Below are 26,346 nucleotides of genomic sequence, written 5' to 3'. Positions count from 1 at the left end.
GGGGCGGGGCCGCGCCTGCGCAGCTGCTCGGCGCCGGCTTCCGGGTGGTGCGAGCGAGATGGGGCGGAGGGCCGGTCTCGCCGAGTAGCTGCGGTGAGTGGGCGTGTGCGCCGAGCGGTCTGGCTCGAGGGCTGGGGGCCGGCCGAGGGTCTTCGGGAGCAGGCCGCAGGGCGCGGAGAAAGCCTGAGATCGCCGTCTGCCGCTGCTACCCGGCATGTCGGCGGAGGCCTCGGGCCCGGCGGCCGCCGCGGCCCCGTCCCTGGAAGCCCCCAAGCCCTCGGGTCTCGAGCCTGGCCCCGCCGCCTACGGTCTCAAGCCGCTGACCCCGAACAGCAAATACGTGAAGCTGAACGTGGGCGGCTCGTTGCACTACACCACGCTGCGCACCCTCACGGGACAGGACACCATGCTCAAGGCCATGTTCAGCGGCCGCGTGGAGGTGCTGACCGATGCCGGAGGTACGAGCGGCGCCCCTACCGTGCCCCCATCCCCAGACCCCCAACTCCCGTTCCCCGCAGTCTCTCACCACCGGGGCTCCTCATGCCCCTTCTCTCTGCCCGCTACTGTCCAGTCAACTCATTCTCAGCTCCCTCCAGCCCCCACATCCCATCTCCTCCCCTTTCTCATTCATAATTTCTCTTCTCCTCCCCCAATCCTTTACCCCCAGCAATAACCAACAGTTACGGAACCCCTAACTCTGCCAGGCGCTGTGGTAAGTGATTGAACGTGTCAGTTCATAATCCTCATGACCACCTCTCCCACCCTTCACCCCTCAGCTCAAGACTTGGGAACCAGCCCTGCTGCCTGCAGTACTACTCCTGGCAGCCTTCATCAGTTTCTTCCGACTGCCCAGCCTTTTGTTTCCCACTCTGCTTCAGAACTGCTAACAGCCAGCCAGGAGAGCTGGGAGATCTTGTCTGTCTCTGTGTTCCCCTGACACAGGTCCCTGTACACTCTAGGAATCCACCTGTATATACACATTGCAGAAGGAGGCTGCTTTGGGTTTGCCAGGGACACCAGAGTGGAGGGTGGACAGGTCTCCTTGGCAGGTGAACCTTACCTTCTTGGAGTGTTGCATTCAAGTTTGGACCCTTCGTGCCCAAGTGAGACTTTGAAGTTTTGGAGTTTGGGAGTGGGAGAGTCTTAAGGGAAGGGTTAACGAGGACTGTGAGAGCAGGAGAATAAAAATTTGGGAGGCGGAGATCTGCCTTCAAGTATCAGAGGTGAAGAATTCGGCCAGGTGCCGTGGCTCACGCCTTTAATCCCAGCACTTTGGGAGGCCGAGGCGGTGGATCACCTGAGGTCAGGAGTTCGAGACCAGCCTGACCAATATGGCGAAACCCCGTCTCTACTAAAAATACAAAAATTAGCCGGGCGTGGTGGTGTGCGCCTGTAGCCCAGCTACTTGGGAGGCTGAGACAGGAGAATCGCTTGAACCTGGGAGGTGGAGGTTGCAGTGAGCCGAGACGGCGCCACTGCACTCCAGCCTGGGCGACAGAGACTCTGTCTCAAAAAAAAAAAAAAAAGGAAGAATTCATTTGTCCAATAAGTATTTGTAAAATATCAGTTAGTGCTGGAGATAGGTAAATGAACCTGACAAAATTACGGAAATTCCCCTTTTTTAGGGAAGTGGGAGATCAGAAGACCAATAAGCAAGTAAACAAAATGTATATGCATATGCAATTGCAGATAGTAGTAAGTTCTTTCTTTTTTCTTTTTTTGATAGTAAGTTCTATGAAGAATATAAAAGTTAAAATGGCAGTGAACTGGATGGAGGGGAGGTGGACATTTTAATTAAATAGGATGGTGAGAATTAACTTTGGGGGTTAGCAGTTTATTGATAAGGTAATTCTGCAAGAACTTTCTCATGGTGAGAGCCTTCTGACTGTAGACCAGATATGGATGAATTAATTCTCTGGCTGAATATGTATAAAAACGTAAGGGAGAACTCGCTGGAGATGTTTTAAAGAGATTTCTTGGCTGTGGCACAGGTTTGAGACAGATCAATATTCAGACTTTTTTGTGGCTTTGGAATCCTTTTTCTTTTCTTTTCTTTTCTGTTTTTTTTCGAGATGGAGTTTCACTCTTGTTGCCCAGGCTGGAGTGCAATGGCACGATCTCGGCTCACTGCAACCTCCACCTCCCAGGTTCAAGCAATTCTCCTGCCTCAGCCTCTTGAGTAGCTGGGATTACAGGCATGCGCCACCACTCCCGGCTAATTTTGTGTTTTTAGTAAAGACGGGGTTTCTCCATGTTGGTCAGGCTGGTCTCGAACTCCTGACGTCAGGTGATCTGCCCACCTCAGCCTCCCAAAGTGCTGGGATTACAGGCATCAGTCACCGTGCCTGGCCTTCTTTTCTTTACTTTACTTTTTTTTTTTGTTTTGTTTTGAGACGGAGTTTCCCTCTTATTGCCGAGGCTGGAGTGCAATGGCTCGATCTCAGCTCACTGCAAACTCCACCTCCCAGGTTCAAGCGATTCTCCTGCCTTGCCCTCCCGAGTAGCTGGCATGTGCCACCAAGCCCAGCTAATTTTGTATTTTTAGTAGAGATGGGGTTTCTCCGTGTTGGTCAGGCTAGTCTCAGACTCCTGACCTCAGGTGATCTGCCTGCCTCAGCCTCCTAAAGTGCTGGGATTACAGGCATGAGCCACCGCGCCTGGCTGGAATCCTTTTTTCTTATAATTGAGGCCAGGTTTGGTGGCTCACACCTATAATCCAAGTACTTGGGAGGCCGAGATGGGAGGATCACTTGAGCCAGGAGTTCAAGACCAGTCTGGGCAACATAGTGAGACTCCATCTCTACAAAATTTTTTTTTAAATTTAGTAGCTCCAGGTCCCATAGCAAAGCCATCTTTCCCCCTGCCTCTCCCCACCCCACCAGGTTGGGTGCTGATTGACCGGAGCGGCCGTCACTTTGGTACAATCCTCAATTACCTGCGGGATGGGTCTGTGCCACTGCCGGAGAGTACCAGAGAACTGGGGGAGCTGCTGGGCGAAGCACGCTACTACCTGGTGCAGGGCCTGATAGAGGACTGCCAGCTGGCGCTGCAGGTGAGGGCCTTCCGAGTCCCCGTGCCTATGTTCCTGGGAGAGCTGCCCAAGCAGGTATTAGGGCAGAAAAAAGGAGATATGGGGTATGGCTTGGAGAGCCTGGCTCTGACTGGCCATAACCCCAGAGAATTTGAGGTGCCATCTTCTGCATCCCTGCTGCCTCAGGCAGTACCCCCACCCCAACCTCATGCCAGGACCTTTGCAATGGTTAAATAGCTGCTCTCTGCTTTCCACTGTTCCTATGCAGCCAGTCCAGCTGTTACACTCGCACCTGAGTAATTATCTTCAAACACAACCCCTATCTATTCTCCCTCTTGCTCAGAAATCCTAAATAGCTCCCTCATGTCACTAGGGAAAAACATCTAAATTTAAATTGAAATATAATAACCTCTGCGATCTGGCCCTATCCTGGGAGGCAGCATTCTCCCATGGCTTCTGCCCCCCAGGGGCTTTCTAATTTTTTTTTTTTTTTTTAAAACAGTGAAATTCTTTATTCAGATGAAATCTCACAGAAGCAGGGCCACTCCCAGTAAAACAGGGTTAGGGATTCTAGAGACCCCACCTTTAGGGCTCCACTTTTGTGGACCTGTTAGGGTTCTGAGGAGTAGAGCTTGGAAAGTGAAGCCAGGACATAAGGGTTCCATGTCACCTCTGTCACAGCTGACTCAGTGACCTTCAGTGAGTCCATTCCTACCTCTGGGATTCTGTCCTCGGGTTCCGAAAGATAGGGAAGGGAGAAAAAGAAGTACAAAGTAGTGAGTTTTACATAAAGCCTGTTATTCTGTTCTATTTTTACAATGTTAAAAATGTCTTTTCTTTTATGTTACAATAGTAAGAGGAGATTATAAAAGTTTCTTTTCAAATGCCCTTTATAGATTAAAAGGTGGCCTCCCTGAACAACTTTTGTCTCAGGGAATACTTACTGGTTCTTGAAACCCAAAGGTGTAGAACTCCTTTGGACAATATCCATGTTTTTCAAACTTTTGGATTGCCTGCCACAGGGAAAAAATGCATTTTAGTACTCATTATATAAAACTGAAATAACAGTTCTATAAAAAGATACTTTTAGTGAAATGTACTCTGATAATCTTCTTTCTTTTTAATGCTGTTTGGGACCCATTACTTATTTCATGACCCATTAATAAATTACCACTTGCGTTTGAGAAACATTCATTGTACTAGATCTTGGAAGTGCGTTCCTGCTCTGTAGCATTTTTGTTTTGTTTTGTTTTGTCTTGTTTTGAGACAGTCTCTCTGTCGCCCAGGCTGGAGTGCAATGGCGTGATCTTGGCTCACCACAACCTCTGCCTCCCAGGTTCAAGCAATTCTCCTGCCTCAGCCTCCCAAGTAGCTGGAATTACAGGCGCCTGCCACCACGCTTTGCTACTTTTTTGTGTTTTTAGTAGAGACGGGGTTTCACCATGTTTGCCAGGCTGGTCTTGAACTCTTGACCTCAAGTGATCCATCCGCCTTGGCCCCCCAAAGTGCTGGGATTACAGGCGTGAGCCACCGTACCTGGCCTGTAGTTTTAAATTTACTAATGTTATCATGTACCCACTGTGTGTCAGGAGCAATTCTGCTATCTGCTTGTGTATACGTCTTGTACCCTTGTTTGACATAAAAAGAAATTCAAGGGAGCTTGCATGACGCGTCCAAGGTCAAAGAGCTGGGAAGCAGCAGAGCTCAGATTTGACCCCAGGCTAGCTGACTATCTGACCTTCAGCCTCCCAAGGGCAGTACTTTTCTGTACTCCTGCTCTCTCCTTTCCAGGTTCCCTCAACACCTCACACAGCTCAGCACACTCCTCAGTGTGTGGCACTTCATCAATATTGGTCTACGCAAACCTTTTGTCTTTTAATTTTATTTCTTTCCCTTCATTCCCAATCCCCTGCCTACTTTCCTTTTCCCCAGGGGCACCCATCCAATTTTAATGTTTTGATACATATGCTCAAAAAGCTAAAGCATTGTTCTGCATATGTGTGCATTTTAAATGTCCATAAATGGCATTGAAACTGTGAATCCGTTTCTGTTGCATTGTGTTTTTTAAATTCAGCACTTTTTTTCAAGATCTATTCATGCTGCTCCAAGTACATCTAGTTCTTTGCTTCTAACAGCTGCAGAGAAATCTATGGTGTTCATTCACCATATTTTGTTCATACATTCCCCTGAGGTTGGAGACCTAGATTGCCTTCCAGTTCCTGCCCCTACAAACCGTGTCACCATGAGCATCCTGGTACATGCTCCCGTCTGATTCTGTGCCAGTCTCCTGTGATTGTAGCTGGGAGTAGAATTGCTGGATAACAGGACACCTGCAAACGGCGTTTTAGTAAATATCATCTAATTGCTCTCCCGAATGGTTATAGTACTTTATCTTCATAATGAGCAGTGCATAAGAGATCCCATTTCTGCATGTCCTCATCAAAACATGGCATCATCCAGCTTTCTAATTTTGCCAATCCGATGAGCGTAGCATGATCTCATTTTCATTTGCATGCCTCTGATTACTAATGAGGTTCAGCATCTTTTCATATACTCACTATTGTTTTTTTGTTTCCCTTCCTGTGAATTGCTTATTCATGTTCTTTACCAGATTTTCTGCTTTTTTGTTTTTCATGTTGCTTAGCAGGAGATCTTTGCATATTTTAGTTTAGTTCCTAAGGATAATTAAGCCCTACTACGTATGGGTATGTCTTATACATGCCCTGGGGCATGGATTATACATAACAAATTAACCTCTAAGCCTGTAGCATGGGACTATTTACCTACTGTTCTCAGCAAAGTTCAGAAAACACTCGAATTATTTGCTGTTTTTTTGTTTTTGTTTTTCTTTTTTTGAGGTGGAGTCTTGCTCTGTCGCCCAGGGTGGAGTGCAGTGGCGCGATCTTGCCTCACTGCAACCTCCCTCTCTGGGGTTCAAGTGATTCTCCTGCCTCAGCTTCCTGAGTAGCTGGGACTACATGTGTGCACCACAATGCCCGGCTAATTTTACCGTATTTTTGGTAGAGATGAAGTTTCGCCACGTTGGCCAGGCTGGTCTCGAACTCCTGACCTCAAGTGATCCACCTGCCTTGGCCTCCCAAAGTGCTGGGATTCAGGTGTGAGCCACCGTGCCCGGCCATATTTGCTGGTTTTTGAGATTCAGATGAGGAACTTCAGTTGAAAAAGTCTGTTCTAGATAAAAATTTCTAGTCAATGTAGATACCGCCAATATTTTTTCTTAGAATGTCACCTGCTTGTGGCATCTAGCATTGAATGGAAGTCCTTGATTTTTTAAAATTACAAATAACCATTTATTACTTTAAAGCAGTATTTATTAATTGTAGAAATTTCAGAAACACAAATAATCTAAAAAATAAAAGCACCAAATATTCTTCCAGGTCGTTTCCTGTGTGAGAGTATGTGTGTGCGTGTGTGTGTTTGCTTGCCAAAATACAATCGTGTTGTATGAAATGTTTTATAATCTGTTTTTTGTTGTTGTTAATAATTGCCATCTTTACATGTCAATAAATTTTTATTTAATATCCAGTCTAGGGCATACTCTGGTTTCTCCAGTTGTTCCAGAAATGTGTTTTTACAGCTGGTTCATCAAACCAGGGTCCAGTCTAGATCTTCACGTTGCGTCTGGTTATCTGCAAGTTGACAATGGAAAGCATGACTTTATAAATAGTCTCATGTAATAATGTTGAAAAGATGATAAGAGTTATGGGTATTCTATGGCACGAATGTAATTACTGGTTCAGGTAAGGATTATCATTGATAGGTAACTGCCTTAATACAGTGGCCAAATAATACCATAAGCATTACTTTATTACAATCCAAGGAGTCCCTTTTTCCTCACGAGGCTGGCCTGTTAAAGACACTGCCAGTTGTCCTGCACAATGACCTGCTTTCCAACTTTGCCTGGTTGTTTACTCCCGGTATCATGTGGTTTATTACCCAGCCTTATCCTTAATTTCCTGTAAACCAGACTGTAGATTTTAAATGACTGATATTGGGTGGGCACGGTGGCTCACACCTATAATCCCAGCACTTTGGGAGGCCAAGGCAAGTGGATCACTTGAGGTCAGGAGTTTGAGACCAGCCTGGTCAGCATGGTGAAACCCCATCTCTATTAAAAATACAAAAATTATGCCAGGTGCAGTGGCTCATGCCTGTAATCCCAGCACTTTGGGAGGCTGAGGCAGGTGGATCACGAGGTCAGGAGTTCAAGACCAGCCTGGCCAACATGGTGAAACCCTGTCTCTACTAAAAATACAAAAAAATTAGCCAGGCCTGGTGGTGGGCATCTGTAATCCCAGCTACTCAGGAGGCTGAGGCAGGAGAATCACTTGAACCTGGGAGGCGGAGGTTGCAGTGAGCCGAGATCACGCCACTGCACTCCAGCCTGGGCAACAGTGCGAGACTCCGTCTCAAAAAAAAAAAAAAAAAAAAAAAAATAAATAAATAAATAAATAAAAATTACAAAAATTAGCTGGGAGTGGTGGTGAGTGCCTGTAGTCCCAGTTACTCAGGAGGCTGAGGCAGAAGAATTATTTGAACCTGGGAGGCAGAGGTTGCAGTGAGTCAAGGTTGCACCACTGCACTCCAGCCTGGTCAACAGAGCAAGACTCTGTCTCAAAATAAATAAATAATAAAATAAATAAAATGACTGATATTAAACATTTTGTTTAGAATACATTTTAGGTAATATTATGTATGTATTTCACGTTGGGCCACATCAAGCAACCTGTAATATTGTTAATATGACTCGTCATTAATGACCTTCATAATTGGCCCCTGGATCTAGGGGATGGTGGTTTGATTTCTCTATCATTGTTACATTTCCTTGTTGCTAACTATAAAATAATGCATATGGTATTATTTGGCCACTGTATTAAGGCAGTTACCTATCAATGACACACAAATTGATAATCCTTACCTGAACCAGTAATTACATTTGTGCCACAGAATACCTGTAAGTCTTTTCTCTTCAACATTATTACATGAGATTATTTGTAAAGTCATGCTTTCCATTGTCAACTTGAAAAATTCTTGATTTTGATGTAGTCCAATTCCTCACCATTTTTTGCCTAATACTGTATCCTTATGGTCTTGTTTAAAAATGTTTTTCTGATTTTCTATTTCTTGTGAGCTTTATAGTTTTATTTTTATTTTTTGAGGCAGAGTCTTGATCTGTCACCCAGGTTAGAGTTCAGTGGTGTCATCTCGGCTCGCTGCAACCTCCACCTCCCAGGTTCAAACGATTTTCATGTCTCAGCCTCCCGAGTAGCTGCGATTACAGGCGTGCACCATGACGCCTGGCTGATTTTTTTTTCTTTTTTTTTTTTTTCTAAACGGAGGCTCACTCTATTGCCCAGACTGGAGTGCAATGGCATGAACTTGCCTCACTGCAACCTCTGTCTCCCGGGTTCAAGCGATTCTCCTGCCCCAGCCTCCTGAGTAGCTGGGATTACAGGCGTGCACCACCATGCCCGGCTAATTTTTGTGTTTTAGCAGAGATGGGGTTCACCATGTTGGCCAGACTGGTCTCGAACTCCTGACCTCGTGATCCGCCCGCCTTGGTCTCCCAAAGTGCTGGGATTACAAGCGTGAGCCACCACACCCGGCTAATTTTTGTATTTTTTGTAGAAAGGGGGTTTCGCCATGTTGGTCAGGCTGGTCTCAAACTCCTGAGCTCAAGCGATCTGCCCACTTCGGCCTCCCAAAGTGCTGGGATTACAGGCGTGAGCCACCATACCTGGCCTATAGTTTTAAATATGGATTTTTTTCATATATGGGTATTTTAATCTAAATGGAACTCACTTTTGTAAATATGATTGTGAAGGGATTTAGCTCATTTTTGTCTTCCATAGGGTGAGGTAGTTTTCCCAGTGCCAGGTATTAAACAGTCCAGAGGTAGCCAGCACCCAAGACAGCCACCAGGGGTTCTTGCCTCCTGGTTTCCAGGCTCTTGTTTAGTCCCCTCCCACACCAAATAGGGCAGACCTTTTCAGTTCCTCACCAAGGAGACCCTTGTGTATGACCAATAGGACATTGCAGAAATGACAGCATGTGACTTTGAAGCTAGGTCATAAAAGACATTACAGCTTCTGCCTCTCTTTGGGATCACTCACTCTATGTGAATGCTATGCGAGGACACTCAGGCATCCCTAGGCAGAGGTCTACTTGGTGAGGAACTGAAGCCCCTGCTGACAGCAAGGACAGACTCCCCGCCATACTGGTGACCTGTCTCAGAAGCAGAGCTTCTAGGCCCAGGCAAACCTTCCGATGACTGAAGCCCTAGCCAAAATCCATACTGCAGCTTCATGACAGACTCTGGGCCAGGTCCACCCAGCTAAGCCCATCCCAAATTCCTGACCCACAGAAACTGTGAGATAATGTTTATTTTTATTTATTTATTTTTAAATAGAGACGGAGTCTTGCTATGTTGGCCAGGCTGGTCTCGAACTCCTGACTTCAAGCAGTCCTCCAGCCTTGGCCTCCCAAAATGCTGAGATTACAGGCATGAGCCACCACACCTCGGCTATTGTTTTAAGCTGCTGAGTTTGTAGTAATTTGTTACCCAGTAACAGAGAACAAACTTTGGTTTCTGGAATGGGGGTCTGCCATAACAGAAACCTCGAATGTAGAAGTAACTTTACAACTGAGAAGTGGGAAGAAGATGGAAGGACTCTGAGGAGATTGTTAGTAAAAGCTTAAGGAGTGTTAAAAAGTATTGGCTGGGCACAGTGGCTCACGCTTGTAATACCATAACTTTTGGAGGCCAAGGTGGGAGGATCACTTGAGTTCAGGAGTTCGAGACCAGCTTGGGCAATATAGTGAGACCTTGTCTCTAAAAAAATTAAAAGAAAAAAGGTAAGAAAGTCTGTTAGTAAGAGTCCAGTGACCTTTAAGACAGCTGCAATAAGGGCTTAAAGAACAGTTAGGAAAATGCTATTGGAAACTGATGGAAAGGAGATCCTTGTGTAGCGGCAGAAAGTTTAGCAACACTGTCTCCTGCATTAGTGTGGAGGGTAGGAAATATACCTAATGAACGGATGGTCTAGCTAAGGAGCTTTCCAGACAGAATGTTGAAGGTGCCACCTAGCTTCTTGCTGCTTATAGTAAAATTGAAGAGGAGAGAGTAAGTTAAAGAAAAAACCACTTAAGTGAAAAGGAGCCTGAAATTGTTGGGTTTGAAAATTCCCAGCCTTTCCAGATAACAAGTGATGTTAAAATTAACAAATGGCTTCCATGCAAAGATTAAATACAAGGCATTAAATACAGGGAAATGTGGTCTAAAGGTCAAGTTGAGGATGTGATGAAAAAGTCCTTTGTTAAGACCTCAGAAATACCAACAAGATACTTCAGAGGGAACTTCCAGTCGAATCAAATAATAATCATGCTTCTGAGAAGGTTAAAGGTGTTGTCTCTCAGCATCTCAGCACAAGCCCAAAGTAGAGAAGGGCTTATCTTGCAGAGATTTTCTTTTTTCTTTTTCTTTTTTTTTTTTTAGATAGCTCACTGCAACCTCCTCCTCCTGGGTTCAAGCGATTCTCCTGTCTCAGCCTCCCGAGTAGATGGGATTACAGGTGCCCACCACCACGCCCAGCTAATTTTTGTATTTTTAGTAGAGATGGGGTTTCACCATGTTGGTCAGACTAGTCTCTAACTCTTGACCTCAGGTGATCCACCCGCCTCGGCCTCCCAAAGTGCTGGGATTACAGGCGTGAGCCACCGTGCCTGGCCACTTGCAGAGATTTCTAGGTGTGGCTTTTTTCTAATGTAGTAAACCCTAAGACATGCAAGATACCCAATAAGTTATGAAGAGAATTATATTGGCAGAGACACTGCCAGCTTGGACTGAAAGGGACAGAGCCAGTGCAAAAGGACAAGACGCCTTTGCACACCCAAACTTCTACAGGCAGGAAGCAGGCAGATGAAACTGTGGAGCTGCAAACATCTTTCATGGAAGAGGTGGAACGACTCAGGGAGAGCCATGGAGAATCATTCATGAACAGGAGTAGGCATCAAAGAGTTCCTAGCATTTCTCCAACTGGATTACAGAATTTCTACAGACCAGTGACTTATATGTGTGACTTATATGTGCCTCCTGTCCCCTGCCCCATTTTTTTTTTTTTTGAGACAGAGTCTTGCTATGTTGCCCAGGCTGGTCTCGAACTCCTGGGCTCAAGTAATCCTCCTACCTTGGCCTCCCGAGTAGCTGGGATGTCAGGCACACGCTACCACACCCGGCTTCCCCTGCTTTTGAGCAAGAGTGTCCTTACTGGTTATCCTGTGCCTGCCTCTACCACTGCACACTGGGAGTGTGGAGATGACCTGTCTCTTTAGCTCACAGGTCTGCAGATAGGAAATGCACTTAAGGGCTGGATGCAGTGGCTCAAACCTGTAATCCCAACACTTTGGGAGGCCAAGGGAGGTGGATCACTTGAGGTCAGGAGTTCAAGACCAGCCTGGCCAACATGGTGAAATCCCATCTCTACTAAAGAAAATTAGCTGGGGTGGTGGTGCATGCCTGTATTCCCAGCTACTTAGGAGGTTGAGGCAAGAGAATCACTTAAACCTGGGAGGCAGAGTTTTCAGTGAGGTGAGATGGTGCCACTGCACTCCAGCTTGGGAGACAGAGCAAGACTCCATTTCAAAAAAAAAAAAGAAATGCACTTAAGGAGCCATAGTTAAGGAACTGCCTGCTAGAGCCACATCCCCACCTGGACCTGACTGAGATGACGAGATTCTGTACTTTGAGCTGATGCTGTAATGGGATGATGGGGGATCCTGGGAGGTGGTGAGTATATTTGGCATGTGGGAGGGGGGAAATCACTGAGGGCCAGTGGTGGCCTATGGAGCCAGCTGCCAAGGCAGCCTGATGATTCTCATTCCCTGGTGCTCGTTCCCGTGCGTCATCTCCTTCCTCACTGGATAGGACCAACAGACCTACCTCATAAAAGACAATGGAGGGGCCTGGCACTGTGGCTCACGTCTGTAATCCCAGCACTTTGGGAGGCTGAGGCGAGTGGATCACCTAAGGTTGGGAGTTTGAGACCAGCCTGACCAACATGGTGAAACGCTGTCTCTACTAAAAATACAAAAATTAGCTGGGCGTGATGGCACACCTCAGTAATCCCAGCTACTTGGGTGGTTGAGTCAGGAAAACTGCTTCAACCTGGGAGGCGGAGGTTGCAGTGAGCCGATATCACGCCACTGCACTCCAGCCTGGGCGACACAGTGAGACTCCATCTCAAAAATAAAAAAGACAACGAGGCTTCCACCTTGCCTTCTCTGGAATTATTTGCTCTGGAGACGCCAGTTGCCATGCTGTGAGGATACTCAAGCAACCCTGTGGAGAGATCTACGTGGCAGGGATTTGTTGTTTCCTGCAAGCAGCTAGTGCAAACTTGCCAGCCACATGAACAAGCTTTCTCAGAATGCATCCTCTAGGGGCGATCATGCCTTTAGATGCCCACAGCCCCACTGACATCTTGGCCACAGCCTCAGAAGAGACCCCATGCCAGAGTCACCCAGCCGAGCCACTGCTGAGTTCCTGACCCTCAGAAACAGAAGTAATAAATATTGTTAATTTAAGCTGGTAAATTGGGGGCAGTTTGTTACACAGTGATAATGAATTCATACTCCGTAATTCCTCTCGCACATTTGTGGTGTCTTTTTAAAAATACCAGTTCTCATATACACAGTGGTCTGTTTCTGATTGCACTGTTGTGTTTTTTTTTTTTTTTTTTTTTTTTTTTTTTTTTTTTTTTTGAGACAGAGTCTCACTCTGTCACCCAGGCTGGAGTGCAGCGGTGCGATCTCGGCTCACTGCAAGCTCCGCCTCCTGGGTTCACGCCATTCTCCTGCCTCAGCCTCCCGAGTAGCTGGGACTAGAGGCGCCCGCCACCACGCCCGGCTAATTTTTTGTATTTTTAGTAGAGACGGGGTTTCACCGTGTTAACCAGGATGGTCTCGATCTCCTGACCTCGTGATCCGCCCGCCTCGGCCTCCCAAAGTGCTGGGATTACAGGCGTGAGCCACCGCGCCCGACCGCGCTGTTGTGTTTCTCAGGTATTTTTGTTTCTGTGCCTGAACTGATACCCTTCTCACTGTCGTGGCTTTGCAGCCTATCTTAATATCTGGCAAGGTCGGCCTTTCCTCTTTGCTCTTTTTAAAAACTGACCTAAGTTTGGGAGGATGGCTTGAGCCCAGGAGGTCAAGGCTGCTGTAAGCTGTGATCACGCCACTGCACTCAGCCTGGATGACAGCAAGACCTTGTCTCAAAAAAAAAAAAAAAAAAAAAAATAGCCTAAGTAATTGTAGACTTTTATTCTTCTATGTTAATTTTAGAGAGTCTTATGAGTTTCTACAAAAAACAAATCTGGAATTTGTATTAGAATTGCGCATTGAGTTTTCAAGGTTGGGAGAAGTGAGAGGGATTTTGGCATGAAGATTCTAGAAGACAGAAGAGAAAGAAGCCCATGTGTTTGTTTCTGATTTCTTTCTCCAACGTCATCCCACCCAGTGAAGTTCATTCACTCTACAAATATGTTCATTCATTCAACAAATACAGAGCATCAGCTGTATACTAGGTAGTTATTCCTAGGTGGGAAGAGACAGATCATAAACAAATACAAAAAGTTACAAAAAGTCAGGCACTAACTGCTGTGTAGAAAATGAACTGATAGGCCAGGTGCAGTGGCTCATGCCTGTAATCCCAGCACTTTGGGAGGCTGAGGCGGGCTGATCACCTGAGGTCAGGAGTTCGAGACCAGCCTGACCAACATGGAGAAACCCCCGTCTCTACTAAAAATGCAAAATTAGCTGGGCATGGTGGCACATGCCTGTAATCCCAGCTACTCAGGAGGCTGAGGCAGGAGAATTGCTTTAACCCGCGAGACAGAGGTTGCAGTGAGCCGAGATGGTGCCATTGCACTCCAGCCTGGGCAACAAGAGTGAAACTCTGTCTCAAAAAAAGAAAAAAGAAAAGAAAAAGAAAACTGATAACACAAAAGGCAGGATGTAGAGGAGGCTGTTTTAGCCAGGAGGGCTGGGGAGGGCTGGCCCTGAGGAGGCACTGTGTGAGCTTCGATCTGAATGGCATGACAGACCCGCCATGCTGACAGCTGAGCAAAGAAGCATCCCGGGCAGGGGCACAGCCAGTGGCTGGGGTGGGCACAAGCTGGATGTGTGAAGCAGCAAGGTGTCCGTGGGACCAAGGCCCAGCAAGCAAAGGGAGAGTGGCAGAGAGGTCGGCAGCTTGGAGCCTGCAGAGCCCTGCGGACCACTGAGGAGTCTGGAGTTGTTCCCAACCAGCTTTTGAAGGCTTTTAAGTGGGGGAGTACGTGGCCTTTGGTTGTGCTGTTAACCACCTTCCGCTTCTTCCCCAGCAAAAAAGGGAGACGCTGTCCCCGCTGTGCCTCATCCCCATGGTGACATCTCCCCGGGAGGAGCAGCAGCTCCTGGCCAGCACCTCCAAGGTGAGGCCCCCAAGCCCTGCAGGGTGGAGGCTCACTGGGGGGGCCTCTCCCTCTCCCTGCAGCCTCACCCCTCTCGTCCATCCTCTCTCCCCCGCCAGCCCGTGGTGAAGCTCCTGCACAACCGCAGTAACAACAAGTACTCCTACACCAGGTGACCGCCGGGGTGCGGGGCACTGGGTGGGACCCTGGGATGCAGCACAGCCCTGCTCCTGCCCAAGGCGAGGGCCACTGCCGCACAGGGGGCCTACAAGAACATCTGTGCCTGCTCGCAGATGCGGCTTCGCCTCTTACCCCTGGCACTCTGGGCAGGTCCTTTCTGCTTCTCAGCTTCAGCTCAGTCATCAGTAAATGGGTTTGGGTGAGGACGAAGTGATAATGGCGAGCCTGTCCCAAGTGCTCTCTCTCTAGGAACTGGCAGAGTCCTCCCCCTTGAGGTCAGTACTGTTGTGAGCTCCATTTTACAGATGAGGAGGTCGAGACACCAAGAGGTGAAGTAACTTGCCTAGTGTCACCCAGTTAAAAAATTGGGACACCAGGACCCCCGGGGAGGCGGCCTGGCTCCAGGTCTCGCACGGGAGCTGCTGTGCTGTGCTGTGCTGGGATTTGCTCAGCGCATGTGGCTTCCCTTCTGAGACCTGTTTAGCCTGGCCCCAGGGGCGGAGGAGGCTCCCTGTTGAGCACCAAAGCCCTGGGCAGGAGCAGAGGACTGGGAATGCATCCAGGCCCATGTTCTGGGGGTACAGAGGGAGGGGTGCCAACTGCACTGAGGCCTCCTGGTCCCCTGGTCCCCAGCACGTCAGATGACAACCTACTTAAGAACATCGAGCTGTTCGACAAGCTGGCCCTGCGCTTCCATGGGCGGCTACTCTTCCTCAAGGATGTCCTGGGGGACGAGATCTGCTGCTGGTCTTTCTACGGGCAGGGCCGCAAAATCGCAGAGGTGTGCTGCACCTCCATTGTCTATGCTACGGAGAAGAAGCAGACCAAGGTCAGACGGGCTCCAGAGCCCACATGGGGGGCTGGGGGTGGCCAGGACCAGGACCCTGGACAAAAGCAGGTTGGCAGGGGAAGGAGCCCACCACCAGGAGGCAGGAGCCAGATCCTGGGGTCTGGAGTGCACAACAGTGGGCAAGCCACCCTATCCCTGTGGGTCTCTTTCTCTGTGAAATGGGGGTCATGGGTTAGAGAAGGGTGCTTAGCCTAGGCCTGTTGGATGGGTTTCAAGGCTGTTTGCAACTCCTGAAATGGGGGTGTATGCATTTTTCTGTATAGGAGGTCCATAGTTGCCATTAGAAACTCAGAAGGGGCGAGGCATAGTGGCTTACGCCTGTAATCCCAGGACTCTGGGAGGCCAAGGCAGGAGGATCACTTGAGCCCAGGAGTTTGAGACCAGCCTGGGCAACATAGTGGGACCTGATCTCTGTAAGAAGTCAAAAAATTTAGCCAGGTTTGGTGGCTTGGTGGCATGATGGCATGCACCTGTAATCCCAGCTACTCAGGAGGCTAAGGCAGGAGGATTGCTTGAGCCCAGTAATTTTTTTATTTTTTATTATTATTTTTTGAGATGGAGTCTCGCTCTGTCACCAGGCTGGAGTACAGTGGCACAATCTCTGCTCGCTGCAACCTCCACCTCCCAGGTTCAAGCAATTCTCCTGCCTCAGCCTCCCCAGTAGCTAGGACTACAGGCACGTGCCACCATGCCCAGCTAATTTTTGTATTTTTAGTAGAGATGGGGTTTCACCATGTTGGCCAGGATGGTCTCAATCTCTTGACCTCATGATCCACCTGTCTCAGCCTCCCAAAGTGCTGGGATTACAAGCGTGAGCCACTGCTCTCAGCCTTTTTTTTTTTTTTTTTTTTTTAAACAGAGTCTCACTCTGTTGCCCAAGCTGCAGTGCAATGGCATGATCTCAGCTCACTTAACCTCCGCCTCCCAGATTCAAGTGATTCTCCTGCCTCAGCCTCCCAAGTAGCTGGGACTACAGGCGCCCGCCTCCATGCCCAGCTAATTTTGTATTTTTAGTAGAGACTAAATGTAGTAGAGAAGTCTCTTTAGTAGAGACTTCACCATGTTGGTCAGGCTGGTACTGAACCCCTGACCTCAAGTGATCCGCCCTCCTCGGCCTCCCAAAGTGCTTGGATTATAGGTGTGAGCCACCTAGGAATTTGAGGCAGCAGAGAGCTATGATCATGCCACTGCACTCCATCCTGGGAGACAGAGCGAGGCCCCAACTCTAATTTAAAAAAAAAAAAAAAAAAAAAAGGAAACTCAGAAAGGCCCATTGCCAAAAATAGATTCTTAAAACCTCAGGATCAGATGTCTCTTAGAACATCCTCTGAGTTTGTAGATCCTGAGTCATTAATGTGGCAATCATCAGCAGATATTCCCCAAGCCCCTGCTCTGTGCTAAGTACTGTACTGGGCTGGAAATCAAGGGGAATGAAGTGCTGAGCAAAATACAAGCCCTTCCTCATCTGGTCCCTTCCGAGCTTACTATGAGCCACATGCCTCAGGTACACCACAGTCATCGCAAGCCTCTAAGCACTCAGTGCTATTTCACACCTCTTACCTCTGCACACACTGTTGCCTCTTGGAATTCTTTCTTTCTATCTGCCTAATGAACTTGTACTTAATCTTAAGACTCAAGCTAAGCATCACTTTCTTTGGGTCACCTTCACTCATGAACTTTCAATCCAGCAACCCCAAAGTTGGTCATACTCCCTTCATAGCTAAAGACAGTGTTTTATCATGTGTCGGGAAGGCGAGGGGGTTTGCATCAGCAGCGAGGTGTTAGTTCCTTGAGGGCAGGGTCATGTCTTTTTCTTTCCTATCTCCCGTTAGCTGGGCCCTTTTCACACAGTGGAAGCTAGGAAACATTTATTGAATGAATGAATGAATCAGTGACCCAACTTTCAAGAAACATCCTCTGTAATTGGGAAGATAGGAAGATAAATCAATAATTAGAGTGCATGGCTCACACCTGTAATCCCAACACTTTAGGAGGCTGAGGCAGGGGACCATTAAGGCCAGGAGTTTGAGGCCAGCCTGGGCAACATAGCAAGACCCCATCTCTACAAAAAATAAAAAAAAATTAACCGGGCATAGTGGTACACCCAGGTACTCGGGAGGGTGAGGTGGGAGGATCACTTGAGCCCAGGAGGTCGAGGCTGCAGGGATACATGATCACACCACTGCACTCCAGCCTAGGCAACAGAGTGAGATCTTGTCTTAGAAACAAACAACGATTAAAAAAAAAAAAAGGCCGGGCATGGTGGCTCACACCTGTAATCCCAGCACTTTGGGAGGCTGAGGCGGGCAGATCATGAGGTCAGGAGTTCGAGACCAGGCTGTACAACATGGTGAAACCCTGTCTCTACTAAAAATCCAAAAATTAGCCGGGCATAGTGGCACATGCCTGTAATCACAGCTACTCGGGAGGCTGAAGCAGGAAAATCGCTTGAACTTGGGAAGCGGAGGTTGCAGTGAGCTGAGATTGCACCATTGCGCTCCAGCCTGGGTGACAGAGCAAGACTCTGTCTCAGGAAAAAATAAAAAATAAAAATAAAAATAAATAAAAAATAAAAAAACCAGTTTGCTAAGAGCTGTGTTAGATGCTTCCAAGGCCACACAAGGGAACACCCCAGTCACCTCTTCGACTTCATCCCTTTCCACTCCCTGTCATCTCTGCCTCAATTGCATTGGCCTCCCTTTTGATCTTCCAGTAAGACACTGGGTGCACTCCTGTCCCACAGCTGTCATGCTGGCCCTGGCCCTCCCCAGGCTGCTCTTTCTGCTCTGTGTGCCTTGTCTCCTCCCCCACTCCTTTGGTCAAATATCACCTCAGCGAGGCCTTCCCTGGAGTCCCTCTTAAAGTTGTAACACTCCTGGCTCTGGCTATCACATCCATTTTTCCTGATGTATCTCTCTCTCTCTCTTTTTTTTTTTAATAGATGAGGTCTTGCTACATTGCCCAGGCTGGCTTTGAACTTGAACTCCTAGGCTCTAACGATGCTCCTGCCTTAGCCTCCCAATATGCTGGGATTACAGTCAGGAGACATCACACCCAGCTTATATCTTTTCCTAAACATCATCATTTGACTGCATTTATATTTTATTTTATTTATTTATTTATTTTTTTTTTTGAGATGGGGTCTCACTGTCACCCAGGTTGGAGTGCAGTGGTGCAATCTCAGCTCACTGCAACTTCCGCCTCCTATGCTCAGGTGATCCTCCCACCTCAGCCTCCCGAGTAGCTGGGAACACAGGTGTGGGCCACCACACTTAGCTAATTTTTTGTATTTTTGGTAGAGATGGGGTTACACCATGTTGCCCAGACTAGACTCAAACTCCTGGCCTCAAGCTGTCCTCCCACCTTGGCTTCCCAAAGTGCTGGGATTACAGGCGTGAGCCACTGCGCCAGGCTAGTTTATATTTTCTTAAGTGTATGACTGAGTCCTCCCACTAGAATGTAACTTCCTGAGGACAGGACCCTTGTTTTGTTCACTGCTATTTTTGCAGTGCCTAGAATAATACCTGGTGCACTGCACTCACTCAGCATTTGTCAAAAGAAAAAATATACCAAGAAACTAGGCAAGGAAGGAGATGAAGGAGAGAAATAATTCTGAATGCCTGACTTCAGAGCTGAGCCTTGAAGTATGACTTTGCTGAGTAAAGGAGTGGCAGAGAGGTCAGGCCAGGCCTAAGGACCTGACTGCAGGGCTAGGAGGTGTGTAGGTGCAGGGGCCCTAGGTAGGGGGATGGCCCTGCCAGACTGCACCAGAAGGAAGGAGCTGGGGCCGGCTGGCCTTTTGCAGGTGGAATTTCCAGAGGCCCGGATCTTTGAGGAGACCCTGAACATCCTCATCTACGAGACTCCCCGGGGCCCAGACCCAGCCCTCCTGGAGGCCACAGGGGGAGCAGCTGGAGCTGGTGGGGCTGGCCGCGGGGAGGATGAAGAGAACCGAGAGCACCGTGTCCGCAGGATCCATGTCCGGCGCCACATCACCCACGACGAGCGTCCTCATGGCCAACAAATTGTCTTCAAGGACTGACCTCTGACCCTCCCCCTGCTTTCCTCTTGCCTTGGGACCCAGTCCCTCTCTCTTTCCCTCCCCTTCCCAGACCTTTGCCCCGGCTCTGCTGGCCAAGTCGCGGGTCCTCCTCTGTCCCTTCATTGCATGGCACAGCTCACTTTGGCCCTTCTCCACCCATCCCGACCCCATTGCTAACAACATGGTACATTCCGGCCCCACCGCTCAGAGCCTTCCGAAGCCAACACTTGTCCCCACCCTGGCCCTGCATCCTTCCCTCTCCAGCTGGTTAAGAGGGATTTAGAATTCCCTTTCTCTTTTTTTAGTGCATCGTCCATGCCAAAGTGTGCGGCCCTTCCTATTATCACCACAGTCTGAGCCGCCTCCCGCGTCGTGCAGGATAGTCCACCTCCTCCTCCCCACCATCCTCCCTACCTCCTTAACTTTGTACTAGACTGGCCTGGGCCTGCCCAGCTCAGCGTTCTCAGTCTGTTTCATATTATTTATTATTTTAATTTTCTATTAAATTATTGAAATAAAGTTAAGTTGAGGAACTGGTGCTGGCTCCTGGGGAGAGGGACGGGGAGATGCCTGTGTTAGGAGGTATCTAGCCGGGCGTGGTGGCTCACACGTGTAATCCCAACTACTTAGGAGGTTGAGGCAGAAGGATCACTTGAGCCCAGGAGTTCAAGACCAGCCTGGGCAACAAAGCAAGACCCTGACTCTACAAAAAAAAAAAAAAAAAAAAAGAGGTACTGGTTTGGTTGTACCAGGAGAAGCCATAAGGCCCTGCCCCAGCCTCTCCCTGGGAAGGAAGTAGTCAGGAGTTAGGAGAGGATTCAGAATTTATATTTCAGTGCTCACTAGCCAGTTCCCATCCTCCACCCCCGCCCACCCCCCGCAGTAGAGAGGAGGTCCTGGCTACCATCAAGCCGTCCCTGAGCGCAGTGTCTCTCCAGCCCGGGTGTGTGAAGGGAGCACCTTCCTTCAAGGGTCTGGTGCGAAGACAAAGTCGAGGGCCTGGCGCTCAGCCCCTGCCACGTTGGGGTGCCAGAGGTCCACGATGAAGACCACTCGAGGCCCATCTTCGGGGGAGCCTAGGGCACATGGGACAGGAACAGCAGAGCCGCTGACATTAGGTACTTGCACACCAGAGCACTCACCAAACACCATAAAAGCAAACAGTAAATAAGTGGCAGGCCTTGTTCTAACCCTTTAAATGTATCAAATCTTTTTTTTTTTTGAGATGGAGTCTTGCTCTGTCACCAGGCTGGAGTGTAGTGGCGCAATTTCGGCTCACTACAACCTCTGCCTCCCAGGTTCAAGCAATTCTCGTGCCTCAGTCTCCCTAGTAGCTGGGATTTCAGGTGCTCACCACCACACCCGGTGTGGTGTTGTATTTTTAGTAGAGACGGGGTTTCACCATGTTGGCCAGGCTGGTCTCGAACTCCTGGCCTCAGGTGATCCGCCCACCTCAGCCTCCCAAAGTGCTGGGATTACAGGCGTGAGCCACCGTGCCCGGCCGATATGTATCAACTCTTAATCATCAAAACAAACTGTGGTATTACCATAATTATCCCTATTTTATACAAAGCAACAGAGGCATAAGGAGGTTAAGTCCTTTGCCCAAGTGCAAGAGGTAGGACAGGAACCCAGAGTCCTGTGCTGGTAGCAGCTTTTCTGTGCACATAATATTATCTCATTTAATCCTTGCAGTCACTTGATGAAGAAGGTGGTGGTCCTAGGGCATTGGAGAAGTTATGTGTTTTGTTCAAGGTCATGCAGCTGGAAGATGGTGGTGGTAGGACAGGAAGTCCATTGGGCCTGATTCTGCTGCCCTCTAGTCAACGCTCCTTTGCTCCTGAGTCCCTCATCCCCCTGCAGAATGGGCACCCCGTTACCATTGTGAGCCACTGTGTGTAGAAAAGAGTCGTCCACCAGTAGACAGTGCCCCTCAGCCCAGCACTGGGGCTCACCGCCGACCACCAGCTCACAGCCAGGAGGGATCTTTAGGCCTGTAAGAAGAGACGCGGGCATCCAGCACTCCTGCCTCCATCCCAGGGGCCCATCCTGGCCAGTCAGTTAGCAGCTCTAAGTGTCTTAAATGCCAGGTTTTGTGGTCGTCCTCCTTTCTTTCCAGAAAGTGGCCACAGTATAATTACAATACAGTCCTGGAGGAGGGAAGTGCTAGGAGATTAGGGAAACGCTGCTGTGGGTAGTGTGACCCACCTTTTTTTTTTTTTTTTTTTTTTTTGAGACGGAGTCTCGCGCTTTCACCCAGGCTGGAGTGCAGTGGTGCAATCTCGGCTCACTGCAGGCTCCGCCCCCCTGGGTTCACGCCATTCTCCTGCCTCAGCCTCCCGTGTAGCTGGGACTACAGGCACCCGCCACCTCGCCCGGCTAATTTTTTTTGTATTTTTAGTAGAGACGGGGTTTCACCGTGTTAGCCAGGATGGTTTCGATTTCCTGACCTCGTGATCTGCCCGCCTCGGCCTCCTAAAGTGCTGGGATTACAGGCGTGAGCCACCGCGCCTGGCTTTTTTTTTTTTTTGAGACAAAATCTCACTCTGTCACCCAGGCTGGAGTGCAATGGTGTGATCTCAGCTCACTCTGCCTCCCAGGTTCAAGTGATTCTCATGTCTCAGCCTCCAGAGTAGCTGCTGGGATTACAGGCATGTGCCGCAATGCAGGGTTAATTTTTTTAATTTTTTTTTTTTTTTTTTTGGAGATGTAGTCTTGCTCTATCTCCAGGTTGGAGTACAGTGGCATGATCTTGGCTCACTGCAACCTCCGCCTTGCAGGTTCAAGCAATTCTCCTGCCTCAGCCTCCCAAGTAGCTGGGATTACAGCTGCCCACCACCACGCCTGGCTAATTTTTGTATTTTTAGTAGAGACGGGGTTTCACCATGTTGGCCAGGCTGGTCTCGAACCCCTGAGCTCAAGTGATCTGCCTACCTCAGCCTCCCAAAATGCTGGGATTACAGGTGTGAGCCACTGCATCTGGCCAGACCCATTATTTTATTTTATTTTATTTTATTCTTATACAGACAGCGCTGGTCTTGAACTCTTGGCCTCAAGCAATCCTCCTGCTTCGGCCTCCCAAAGTGCTGGTATTTCAGGGATGAGCCACGGCACCTGGCAGCAACCTCTCATTTTAGAGAAAAGAGAAGGTTTCCTGGAGGAAATGGCTTTTCCTCCTGGGCTTTCTGACAGTTTGACTCAAGAGCTTACTGTGTGATAGGCGCTGTCTCACCGAGAGGTATAAGATTAAAGATGATCCTGGCCCAAGGACCACATGGCTGAGTGCAGTGTGGAAAGTGCGCAGCCAACTCAACTGATGGGGGAACAGGAAGGCATCCCAGAGGAAGTGTGGCACTTGAAAACTTGAGTCCTGAAGGCTGAGTAGGAGTTTTCCAGGAGGTGGTACGGGGGAAGGGGATTCTAGGTTGAAAAGAATAGCACATGTGGCATCTGTCAGGATTGGCCAGAAGGCTTTCATGATTTAGAGCACAGAGAGAGGGAAGAGAGGAAGGATTGGGAACTGATCCTGAGGCCAGTGTGCCCTGAAGTGTAGGACACATCCAGCTGGCAGCACAGGAGATGATTAGGGGCAAAACAAGGTCATGGCATGGAATAACAGAAAATTATTTCCTTTTCCATTTTCTTCCAGTCTTTAAGACATCAAAAAGTGCCAGGTGCAGTGGCTCACACCCCTAATCTCAGCACTTTGGGAGGCCAAGGCAGGAGGATCACTTGATCCCAGGAGTTCGGGTCCAGCCTGTCTTCACACAATTTTTTTTTCTTTTTTTTGAGATGAAGTTTCGCTCTTGGTGCCCAGGCTGGAGTGCAATGTTGTGATCTCGGCTCACTGCAACCTCCACCTCCTGAGTTCAAGTGATTCTCCTGCCTCGGCCTCCCGAGTAGCTGGGATTACAGGCATGCGCCACCACACCCAGCTAATTTTCTGTAATTTTAGTAGAGACGGGGTTTCTCCATGTTGGTCAGCTGGTCTCGAACTCCCAACCTCAGGTGATCCACCTGCCTCGGCCTCCCAAAGTGCTGGGATTACAGGCGTGAGCCACCGTGCCCGGCCTACACAAATTTTTTAAAAATCAGCCAAGCACGGTGGTGGGCACCTGTGGTCCCAGCTACTCAGGAGGCTGAGGTGAGAGGATCCTTTGATCTCAGGAGGTCAAGGCTGTAGTGAGCCATGTTTGTGCCACTGCACTCAGCCTGGTGACAGAGCGAGACCCTGTCTCAAAAAAAAAAAAAAAAAAAAAGAAAAGAAAATAGAAAATCTCAGTTTGGTGCTACTGTAACTTTGACACCCCACCAACCTTGCTCCCTTTTAAAAAAGAAAGTGTAGGGCTAGGCACGGTGGCTCATGCCTGTAATCCCAGCACTTTGGAAGGCTGAGGCGGACGGATCACGAGGTCAGGAGACGGAGACCATCCTGGCTAACATGGTGAAACCATGTCTCTACTAAAAATACAAAAAAAAAATTAGTCAGGTGTAGTGGCGGGTGCCTGTAGTCCCAGATACTCAGGAGACTGAGGCAGGAGAATGGCATGAACCCGGGAGGTGGAGCTTGCAGTGAGCCAAGATCGTGCCACTGCACTCCAGCCTGGGCGACAGAGCGAGACTCCGTCTCAAAAAAAAAAAAAAGTGTAGGCTTCAGGATCGGAGAGACTAGAGCACTTAACTAGAATGTTCTAGACTGTTGAAAGCTTTCTTTTTTAAATTTCAGCTTGTGTTTATGAGTACTTTCTTGTCACCCAGGCTGAAGTGCAGTAGCAAAATCTCAGCTCACTGCAGCCTCAAACTGCTGAGCTCAAGTGAACCTCCCACCTCAGCCTCTCTAGTAGCTGGGACCATAGGCATGGGCCACCGCGCCCGGCTAATTGTTTTATTATTTGTAGAGACAGGGTCTCACTGTGTTGTCCAGCCTTTTTATGAGTACTATTTAGGGCAAGTGATACTGATGATAGTGCTATAAATATTTCTTTTAAATACGTAGAACAAAAGGTCGGGGGGAGAGCCAAGGTGAAGAAACGCAGTACAGGTGGGAATGACCACGGCAAAGCTTATGAAGATGGTGTGCAGATAACCGAGGCTCAGGAAATGCTGCTGTGGGTGGCAACAGGGATCCATGGAAGAAGAGAGGCACAATGAGAACCATAGAGCAGACAGCTCTGGCGGAAAGAAGGGTCTGGGGGGGGGAATCATGGAGGCAAGGAGGTTGTCAGTAGGCGGCAGCTACTTACCCAGATGGCATCTGACTCGGGCATTGGTGGGCCCACAGCGGCCCTCGAGCCGGGCCCCAGGCAGGAGAACGGAAAAGCCGGCATTGCCGAAGGTGTTGGCACTCATAAAGCTTCGAAGCCCCCTCAGTGCCCGATAGGCCCCCGGGCACCGGCGGCAGTTGCTGGGTTGGCACCGGCCTGCTTGGTACAGCAGGAGCTGGTAGCACCCGGGGGCCAGAGGTGGGGACCAGCCCCGAGGCGGAGGGGTAGTCCCTGAGAAGTCCCAGCTCACAGCCCCGAAGTCCCGCAAAATGGCAGGGAAGCTGCCCTCCAGGAGCTCCACGTCGTGCCGCTGGGCGTCCCGCGGCACAAAGGGGGCTGAAGGCAGGTCTGGTAGGAAAAGCAGGCCTGGGCGCTGAATACCTAGGACCCCTGGCCCTCTCCCAGGGCCTGGGCCACCGTGAGCTGCCCGCCTCACTCTACCCATCCCAGCCCAGGAGTAGCGCCTTGCGTAGGCCCGAAGCCGCCGGCTCACTAGGCCTTCCGTCCTAGATCCTTCCCCGGGATCCCCAGGACCCTTTGGGCTTGGCCCGCCGGCCTCCGAGCATCCCACAGGCCCACCACGAACACCCCCAGCCCGGCTCCCAGCCCCTAGGGCCTGCACGTCTTGGGAGCCCAGGCGGTAGCAGTACCAGAGGAACAGGGAAGTGAGGGCCCCGAAGAGCAAGGTGAGGGCCGAGGAGGCCAGGGGTAGTGGCCACGGGAGCATGATCAGGGAGGCCCTGGCCAAGAGGCCTGGGGCGTCCTCCGGACCCCAGTTCCCTTGTCCCCCCAGCTCCCCACCTGTCCCTTCCATGGCTACCCCCTGGCTCCCCGCTTGACTGTTTCCCTGCCACATTCCACTCTGGGCTCTCTCTCTCTCCTTCCGCGGTCCTCTCTCCACGCTGAAGCTCCCTCTCCCCTCCTTCATGCGCCTCTAACCCTCCTCTCTCCTTACTCTCCCCCTTCTCTCTCCTTCTACCTCTTCTTCCTCCTCTCCCTCTGTCGCCTCCTCACCCTCTTCTTTCTCCTTCCAGCAGACTCCTCTCTCTCGCTCTGCTTCTCTCTCCCACCTCAGTCTCCCCCTTTCCTCCCCACCCCCGCTTTTCGCTCGCTTTCTCTCCCCGCTTCCTCCTAGCTCCCCTGGGCAGCGGTTCCTACCCTGCCTGGACCTGCAGTCCCGGGAACCCGCAGCCTGTCTTCCTCCGTGGCAGCTTCTTTCTCTCCGGCCTCACTGCTCTCTCCTTGCCCTCGCTCCTCACTAGCCCCGACCCTGCGGTCCTGCCTGGCTCTCGCTCCCTCTCTCCTACTCGCTCCTTCCTGGGCTCCCACTCACCCTGACGTCACTCCTTCCCGGAGCCGTCTCAGCTCAGCCACCCCCGAACCCTCCCAGTGGCACAGCAAATCAGCCGGGGGTCGGGGGAGGGGGGAGAGTCGTCTCTGGATGTGCCTCCCCGCCACCCCCCAGCCCAGAAAGGGCCCCACGTGGGGCGCAGGGGCCACGGTGCCAGCCT

The 26,346-nt window shown here is 49.7% G+C and overlaps 2 protein-coding genes across 6 annotated transcripts; one reads left to right on the top strand and one right to left on the bottom strand.

Annotated features, from left to right (window-relative positions):
* KCTD13 (potassium channel tetramerization domain containing 13) lies at window positions 1-20,107 on the top strand. 2 transcript variants are annotated; one of them, XM_012505339.2, is made up of 7 exons: window positions 23-458; window positions 668-712; window positions 2,883-3,052; window positions 14,431-14,520; window positions 14,619-14,671; window positions 15,313-15,508; window positions 19,335-20,107. In XM_012505339.2, the coding sequence occupies exons 1-7, from the start codon at window positions 215-217 to the stop codon at window positions 19,569-19,571; spliced, it is 1,035 nt and encodes a 344-aa protein (XP_012360793.1). In that variant the 5' UTR covers window positions 23-214; the 3' UTR covers window positions 19,572-20,107. The 2 variants fall into 2 exon arrangements, with proteins under 2 accessions (XP_003282046.1, XP_012360793.1); XM_003281998.3 differs by lacking the exon at window positions 668-712 and having other exon boundaries at window positions 1-458.
* ASPHD1 (aspartate beta-hydroxylase domain containing 1) lies at window positions 3,528-26,346 on the bottom strand. 4 transcript variants are annotated; one of them, XR_004026737.1, is made up of 5 exons: window positions 24,815-26,346; window positions 21,452-21,565; window positions 20,476-20,647; window positions 3,976-4,044; window positions 3,528-3,756 (listed from the first exon to the last, which is right to left on the bottom strand). XR_004026737.1 is itself a non-coding variant. In XM_003281994.4 (3 exons), the coding sequence occupies exons 1-3, from the start codon at window positions 25,761-25,763 to the stop codon at window positions 20,538-20,540; spliced, it is 1,173 nt and encodes a 390-aa protein (XP_003282042.1). In that variant the 5' UTR covers window positions 25,764-26,346; the 3' UTR covers window positions 20,378-20,537. The 4 variants fall into 4 exon arrangements, 1 of the variants encoding a protein (XP_003282042.1); XR_004026734.1 differs by having other exon boundaries at window positions 3,528-4,044; XR_004026736.1 differs by lacking the exons at window positions 3,528-3,756; window positions 3,976-4,044 and adding an exon at window positions 6,346-6,681.

The sequence above is a fragment of the Nomascus leucogenys genome, chromosome 2 (genome assembly GCF_006542625.1).
Source record: "Nomascus leucogenys isolate Asia chromosome 2, Asia_NLE_v1, whole genome shotgun sequence".
Lineage (NCBI taxonomy): Eukaryota > Metazoa > Chordata > Mammalia > Primates > Hylobatidae > Nomascus > Nomascus leucogenys.
Note: the sequence above shows the minus strand (reverse complement) of the source record. Positions and strands in the feature narration are given on the sequence as shown.